The sequence below is a fragment of the Camellia sinensis genome, chromosome 10, assembly GCF_055761805.1.
Source record: "Camellia sinensis isolate YWXY chromosome 10, ASM5576180v1, whole genome shotgun sequence".
Classification (NCBI taxonomy): Eukaryota; Viridiplantae; Streptophyta; class Magnoliopsida; order Ericales; family Theaceae; genus Camellia; species Camellia sinensis.
This window is the reverse complement of record NC_138970.1, coordinates 168,592,271-168,601,046: the sequence shown is the minus strand read 5'-3', so window position 1 is coordinate 168,601,046 and position 8,776 is coordinate 168,592,271. Positions and strand designations below refer to the sequence as shown.

Below are 8,776 nucleotides of genomic sequence, written 5' to 3'. Positions count from 1 at the left end.
TTGTAATTTTTTCTATGTTTTTGTCTTTCCCGCTCAAGCGGGACCATTGGCGCTCGAGCGGAGATTGGGGTCTCTCAGTATTTTGTCAGGTCTGTAAAAATATTGGAAGGTGTGATTTCGTGCTCGAGCGGGTTATCAAGCGCTCGAGCGGAACTCTGTTTTACCACACGCATGCTTTGCTGAAGCCGCTCGAGCGGGATGTTTGGCGCTCGAGCGGAGATCGCGGACTCAGGTTGCCTATTTATACCTGTTTAGGTTGTTCTTAGGTTTTACTTTTCCTAGATCTTATTCAAGAGTCCTAGGGTTTTGTTTGAAGTTTTCTTCTGAGGTTTTTGTAAGTTTTCCTTGATGTTTTTGAGAAAGTTCTAAACTTATGATTTGAGATTCATACATCAAGGAGTTTGTTACTTCATATTCAAGAGAGTTCTCTTCGGTGGATTCCGAAGATTCAAACGTAGAGTTTCAAAAGGCGTTTGATTCTGTACGTAGTCGTTAATTCGACAAGTGAAGTTGTGGATTCAACTTCAGGATTGATCAGTTCCAAGACGAAGGCGTGGTGAAAGAGTTACAGAAGATTTGAAGACAAATTGAATGAGTTGGGCAATTTGTGTATTATCTTTGTAATCTTTCTTTCTTCAGTAGTGGATTGATTAGTGGCGTTTCGCCCGTGATTTTTTATTACAATTGAAGGTTCTTCAATTGTGGTTTTTTCCACGTAAAAATTGTTTGTGTCAATTTATTGTTTATTCAGAAAAACAACAATCTAAATCACTTTCTTAAATGCTTAATGATTTAGATTGCGTGTTTTGAATAATTGGGATTTGAAATATTTTAATATTGATCTAATCACGAATCACTTTAGGATTTTCATACCCTTAACTCTTAATTTGGTGTATTTAGTTGAACCTTTTTAAGACATTTAGTAAATTATATATATATATATATATATATATATATATATGTATATATAATGTGTATTTATATGAATATTGAATGTGAAGTGGAGAGAAAAATGTTTCAACTTTAAAAAGAGGAAAGAGAGAGTGGAAGATTGAATGCAACAAACAAAATTATGAGTGTAAAAAACAAAATTTTGTGTGCAAACAAATAAATAAATGTTATAAAAAAAAAAAAAAAACTTCTATTTATTTTTTAGATCGAATTGATGGAGTCAGCGGACGCGGTATATCCCTACGAAGTCCAAAAATCTTTGATCATTTTCTATCTCCAGCCAATTATGACTAGGTCACAGAGGCAGTGGCAAAGACCAAAAAAATTACATAAATTCAATGAATAAGTCCCTTCAATCTTTCATGCATTCTTGATGTCTATCCCAATTCTTGAATATAAAATCTGCAAATCATCAGTCAGCTTGTGTTAATATGGTTGATGGACCCACTCCAACATCATCATCATGCAATGAAAATTACTTTTATTAACATTGTAATGACTAAATTTTTATATAATATTTATTTATTATCCCGTGTCTCATTATATTGAATTTCATTTTTTAAGCATAGTATCCATACATAAATAATATATGAAGCATCTTTCAAATTGAACAAATGATTGACTTACAATGAGATGAAAATAGAATTTCTAATTTCATTCTCTAAGATGAACTAAAGGGATGTCTCTAAGTATATTGAATTTTATTTTTCTATGCATGATACCAATACATAAATAATGCATTAAGTATCACAAGAACTAATGAACAAATTTAATATAAAAAATAAAATAAAATTTACCATTGTAACATTATTCTTTTATACATTCAAGTAGGAATGTGAATGGCCATAAAAAAAAAATATAAATAAATAAATAAAACGTCTATGACCGGATTGGTTTGACCAAATTAGACTCAACGTGACTCAACCTAAATCCATTAAAGAAAATTCGATATGATAATCTAATCAAATTTGAATCTGATTGGTTTGATTATTAACTATTGGAATTAAATAAATCCGATCAGATTATTTTTAAATCTTTTTTTAACAAACTTTAACTCTAATCACACTCTTAAAACAATAAATTTGTATAATGCATGAATTTTCTATCACTCGCTGTCATTATGCAATAAAACAAATTATTTTCTCACCTAGTTTCTTATATATCGTTTTATTCTCTCTCATTTTCTCTCTTTGCATCCAAACTCACCTTCTATGCCATCACATCATTCTCTCTTCTTTTTATCACTTACATTTAAATTTGAATAATTAAAAAATGAAAAATAAAACTTGAAATTTTTGATTGCATATCAATTGAATCAGATTTAAATTTGAATGACATTTTATTGAATTTTTCAAAATCGAATTCAATTTGAATTTAATTTTTGTTTTTAAGCAAATTATATTCCAATTATGTCAACTCCGAATCTGCCTACACCGGCCTAAATCCAAAGTAGCATGGAAGGTTCTATAAAAGAGAAGTTATTGAGTGGTTTTAGAATAGAGAGCTTTTTTGATAATTTTTTTTTTTAAGAATTTTATTCCATTCAATTTATATTCTTTTTTATTATTTCATTAAGTCAACACCTTCAATTTCTTCTGCCCCTCATTAATATTGATATTTAATGTTGATTATCATTATATTTTGGTAGTTTCCATGACCATTCCTATTTCTCATATCTTCACTCCAAAAAAATGCATTAACTACACACCATTATTTAATGTTGATATAGATTACACACAAAAAAATTAAATATGGTTCCTTATTGATTGTCATTATGTTTTGGTAGTTCCCATGCATCCAAATATTTTTTTTTTTTTTTTTTTTAATCAGCAAAGAAACTTTTATTGATGAAAAAAGATCACATTACATCAAGAAAGGAAAAATGATGGGTGCAAAAAGTATCATAGCCAGACATACCAATCCCAACTAGGTTGGCACCAATATACCCGCCCAATCCCTTGCTAGCACGCCATCAGGAGTTGGTGAGATGCCAACTGAAGCGACTGTACATGATGACGTGAATGTTCACATTAGATGACTGTACGTGATGACGTGAATGTTCACGTCATCACATTAGATGACCGTACATTTGAATGTTCGCATCCAAATGTTGACTGTACGTAATGATGTGAATGTTCACATTAGATAACGTGGATGTGAATGTTCACATCAGATGACATTATGATAAAGGTGATGTTAAGGTTCACATCAGCATTGTATCAAATTACACAATTACAAGCCTCAACTTTTATTTGAATATAAACATGACTGTTTGTGATAATGTGAATGTTCACATTAAATGACATGAACGTCAATGTTCACATTAAATGACATGAATGTGAATATTCACATCAGATGACGTTGTGATAAAGGTGATGTTAAGGTTTACATCAGTATTGTATCAAATTACACAACCACAAGCCTTAACTTTCATTTGAATATAAACATGACGTGTGAATGTTCACATCAAATGACGTTGTGATAAAGGTGTTGTTAAGGTTCATATCAGCATTACATCAAATTACACAACCACAAGCCCTAACTTTTATTTGAATACAAACATGACGTGAATATTCATAATAAAGGGGGCAATTACATGATGTGTTGTCAGTTACATGATGTTGATGTTTAATGTTGATTGTCATTACCAATTGCAATCACAATCACAAAAAGAGGGAAAATAACATATTATCACTGCTTAAAAGTAAGAATGTTCACATGTTGTGAACGTTCATATCATTATATTAGATGAGAGAGAATTTTCTAAAAATGTGTTATGAACGTTTACATCAGGTAAGAGAGAATTCTTAAGGCGTTAAAACCATTAAAGAACTTTCCGTAAAGATGTCCATTTTATAAGATGAAAAATGCTTGCTACCCCCAGCTGGGGGTGACACCCAGTGAGGTGTCAGCTGGGGGTTGGTCCGGAAAAACTTTTTTTTTTTTTTTTTTTTTTTGATTTCCGACCAGTGGGGGCGCGCCACGTCACTGGGGGCGCGACCCCCACTGGGTGTATGAAGCAAGGTTGTTATAAGATTATCAAATTTTTTAGTAAGTTTGATGAAGATGGAGCTTTTTTGGTTTAGGATTTAGGGACATTAAATATCAACATGAAAGTTTGATGAAAATGGTGCTTTTTTGGTTTAGAGTTTAGAGATATTTTTTTTAGTAACTTTTTGACTTTTTGACTAAAATGTGATGTAAAAAAAACTAGTATGTTTAGGATATTTTTTGACTTTTTACGAAAATATGAGTAAAAAGTAAAGAGAAAATATAATTTTTGACTTTTTGGTATAGATTGTTGGCTTTTTATTTTTTTAGTGACTTTTTGACTAAAAAAACCACTTGTCAAACGAAGCCTAAATATCAACATTAAATATAAGAGCATAAGAGTTTAAAAAAATAGTGTAAATTAAGAAAAATGAATTTATGGAATAAAAGTATACATACGTGGAACTAAGTAGGTTAAAAAATTTATTCATAGACTTCTTAGATTATAACACTTTTAGATAGGATTTATCAATAAAAATTCCTTTAGAAAATTAGTTTACACCATTCAACCTATTATATTTATTATATTATTTTTCAAAAATTACACAAAAATATTAATTTTTATTGAATTAGGCTTATTTTGAGGGGCAATGCTGGGGACCCCCAGTGGGGGGCGACCCCTAGCACCCCCAGTGACAGTTGGCAACTGTCCACTGGCTCAAAATCCAAAAAAAAAAAAAAAAAAAAAAAAAAAAAAAAAAAAAAAAAAAACAATTTTTCAGCCAATCAGAGTTGACCCAAGCACCCCCACTGAGGGTCCAACTCATTTTCCTATTTTGAGACATAGGTTAAAAGTCAATTCTTTTATTTCTTAACTTTTTTAAAAAAAATATAAAAAAAAAATAAAGAGATAAAATGATCCAAAAAAAAATTAAAAAGTTAAAAAACTAACTTTTAACCGATTGCTAAAATAAGCCTTAATCCATAAAATTTAATCGTAACATCACGTCAACTTATCCAAGACCAGCAAATAATCTCCACCACAAAAACATGTGGAGGCTGGAGTATGGATTGACTTGTGGACCAAAATTACATAAACACACTGAGCGCTAAGGGTAAACATTTGGCAAAATTACATGTTAGTGGTGTTTTAAAAGATTAATTACAAATTGATAAATAAAAAATTAGGAAAATATTTTGACTGTCAAAAATCTCTCATAATTCAACTATAAATGATATGATCTGATAAGTGTCAGTTTTTGATTGATTATATACTCAATTATGTGAGGCTCACCATTTTTGTCACATCATTGTTAATACATTTGTGGGTACAAAATGTGAATCTCTAACATTATTGAAAAAATTACGACTTCGCATTTAATGTTTGTACAGTATATTATTGATTTGAAAATATATTTTTGAAAATACACACTAAAATGTAATTTTTCCAAAATATTTTTAACGGGATGGTTAAATTTATATATTAAAATATGTATTATTTATATTTAAAAAATGGTAAAAGAAAGACTAACGTGACTGTTTGGGAGTGTTAAGAAAAAAAAAATTAAAAGTTTAATAATTTATTTGTCACTAGCTGAAAAAGTTAAATATCGCACTAAGAATTATTTTTTAACAACTTCCTAAACACATCAATTTTTTTAACTTATAAAAAAAATTAAAAAGTTAAAAAAACCACTAAAAAACCAACCATAATCACAAATCCACCCATTTTATTTTTCTATTTAATTGTTTATTAATTTAGAAATTGAATGATTACTCCTAGGCCCCGTTTGTTTTCAGAGATAGAATGGAGGGGATTGATAGTAAAGGGATTAATAGTGAGGGGATTGTTAGTGAGGGGATTAATAATGAAGGGATTAATAGTGAGGGAATTAATAGTGAGAAATTGTTAAATTATTTTTATATAAAATAATAAAACAAATAAAAAAATATAAAAATTAAACATTAATATTTAAAAAAAAAATTCCCAATATAAAAAAAATAAAAAAAATTCTAATCCCCTCACTATTTTTCTAATATCATTTCTACCTCCTCACTATAAATCCCCCATCCAAGGGTATTAGTAATACCACGATATTAGTAGTCCCAATGCTATCTCTCAAAACAAATAAGGTATTAGTAATACCAAGGTATTAGTAGTCCCAATCTCCTTCCTATAACCCAAACAAACGGGACCCTAAAATGTAATTAAAATGTGTCAAGTAATGTATACACATATACATACAAGGAGCAGCTTCTAGCCAATGCATCTTACCATCCGAATTGTTCATTTTGTGGAGCTCGTTAAACACATTATTCATTTAAAAAAGTAAATTGATCGAACATTATTGATAGTCATTTGATTTGATTATATTTGTCTGGAAAAATAAAAATAAAATAAAATAAACGGACTATCTTCAAAATTATACAATTCGTTTATATCTTATAGACAAATATGATCTGATCAAATCAACTTGCTTTTTTGGTATAAATAATGTGCATAACAAACTTAATAAGATGAACTATTCGAATCATCAAATTGAACTTACAATGAGCCGAATTAGACCTCTGTAGTTCAATAATATATAGGAAAGAAGTTTCTTCCCATATAATGAATATAATTTATTTATTTTTTACAAAAAAAAATGAACCATGCAATTGACCCAAATCTAAGCCAATAAGTAGACTTTCTTACTTCAAAGAGAGAGTCTATGCATCCAAAAATATGGATCAGAAATTGACTTAGAATAGTGATATATGGTTGAGATCTATTTTTTATATAGTTGGGATAATTAATCTTAACTGTAAAATGTATTTTTCGGATATTTTTCTAGGACTATATAACTTTATATATATATATATATATATATACCTGAGCATGAATAGTGTAGAAGATTTGGTTTCCCACAGTAGTGTAACTAGCACTTACAACCTCAACTCCTTCTTCCTTAAGAACACTCAAAACTTCATGCAACTTGAATTCCTTGTCCAACCCAGTACTCAAATTCACCTCCAAAGTTGAACCCATGTTTCGCACCATCAAGACCGGTAACCTCTCCTCCTTAGAACCACCCTCATCGCCTTTGAGGGCTGCCTTTCTCCGCTTCAGCTCCTCCACATTCTGTTTCAGCTCCACCACATACTTGGTGGCTTGCTTCAACATATCACGTAATGGCAGTCCTTCCTATCCAAAAAAAAAAAAAAAAAAATCATGGACTGCTTGATGATATGTGAAAAATATATTATGTTACAAGTAAATATTAGATATAATAATAATTGATCCCGATTGTTTTTATTATTTTCATATCCGTAATAGTGTGAAAAGAAAACCTAACTCATAAAAAATATTTTAGAAGTTCATAAAAGTCCATTTACAGACCAGGGCCATAAAAGCCGATAAACTGTGGTTGTAACTTTAACGTGATAAGATAGCTTAGCTAGCTAAATTTCTTACTGGGTAAGCTTTGACCCGCATGAAAGGCATAACAATTTGAGCATTGTTTTTAAGGAAAGTAAAAATTTAGTGTAACAATAATGATGTGGTATTATCAATAAACGATAAAGTCCCGTGATGTAAAGTAGAGGGTCAATTTCATTTTTTAGGTACAACTTTCTTGTCACATATATATGAAAGGTAAAAAATAAAAAATTATTGAATAGTGATACTAATAACATGGTATCACTGTTTTATTGATTTTTTTTTTTTTTTTTTTCTCAAAAAGAGACTGTGAAATGAAGATGCAGACTACCTGCACCGAGAGGCAACAATGGAGAATTTTTCGCAATGGAAAAAAGCAACGCTGCGTAGATAACTTTTTGTAAAAGTAAGTCAAAAAACATATATATTTTCTCCATGCATGAAGTGTATTATCAAATTGAAGTTGTATATATTTTCTCCATGCAGAGAGAGAGAGAGAGAGAGAGTACCTCTGAGGGTTGGTTAGGGATGAGAGAAGCAAGCTTGGAATAGAGATCTTTGAGTTGCAATCTTCGGCTTTTCTCAATTTCATTTCGATCAAGTTTTGATGAGCTACCACTCCCCCTTGGCAGCATTTTGTATCTTCTCAATCTGAGCTCTCTCTTTCTCCACAAAAGCAACCAAAGATGCTATGTATATATATATATATAGAGAGAGAGAGAGAGAGAGAGAGAGAGCCCAGATCCATTGACAACATGTATGTGTATGTGAATGCACACATGTGCTCTTAGAGAGAGAGACATGGATGCTATTATTTTCTAGAGAGACAGATTAGTTTTAGACAATTCGTCAACCTATACAAACAGGATATTGATACAAGTGTCACATCATGATCATTTGCTTTTCAACAGAATGTAATATCTAATATTAAAGCAAGAGTTCAGATTTTATCCAGCTTCTCTCCTTAATCCTTTCTCTTCTGTCTGCAATTCTTTCGGGGAATGATTTAGATTGGGCCATCTTACCTCACTAAAAATTTATGACCCAAATTAGCTAAAAAAATGAAAGAATTAAAAAAATTTCTGACACTCTCTCTATCTCCCTGTTTTACCAACACACGCATACCACTCACACACTCCCTTTCTCTCACATTTTTAATGAAAAATTAAAAAAAAAATATTTTAATCTTTTTTATTTTATCTTCATAATATATATATATATATATTTATATATAATTTTTAATATAAAATTAATATCATTGAAAATATATCCTTAAAATGAGACTAATATTAAATATATTTTAATAAAAAAATAAAATAAATAAATAAATATCTTATATTAAAAATTATATATTAAAATTTTTGCTGTGCATATTTATTTTAATTTTATATTAAATATATTTAATATTAGTCTCAT

General features: G+C 29.8%; 1 protein-coding gene across 1 annotated transcript; it reads right to left on the bottom strand.

The window, feature by feature from the left end:
* Positions 1 to 1,058: 1,058 nt before the first annotated feature.
* LOC114274507 (transcription factor bHLH167) lies at positions 1,059 to 8,010 on the bottom strand. Its single transcript, XM_082893475.1, has 3 exons — positions 7,870 to 8,010; positions 6,815 to 7,126; positions 1,059 to 1,353 (listed from the first exon to the last, which is right to left on the bottom strand). The coding sequence occupies exons 1-3, from the start codon at positions 7,993 to 7,995 to the stop codon at positions 1,312 to 1,314; spliced, it is 480 nt and encodes a 159-aa protein (XP_082749601.1). The 5' UTR covers positions 7,996 to 8,010; the 3' UTR covers positions 1,059 to 1,311.
* Between the last annotated feature and the right edge of the window lie 766 nt (positions 8,011 to 8,776).

Excerpts from the sequence above, each read along its gene's own strand:
- LOC114274507 (XM_082893475.1), bottom strand. The coding sequence starts at position 7,995 with ATGCTGCCAAGGGGGAGTGGTAGCTCATCAAAACTTGATCGAAATGAA. Across the intron at positions 7,127-7,869 it reads TCCCTAACCAACCCTCAGAG|GAAGGACTGCCATTACGTGA; the intron begins GTACTCTCTCTC and ends TTTTTTGGATAG. Across the intron at positions 1,354-6,814 it reads TCTACACTATTCATGCTCAG|ATTTTATATTCAAGAATTGG; the intron begins GTATATATATAT and ends GATGATTTGCAG.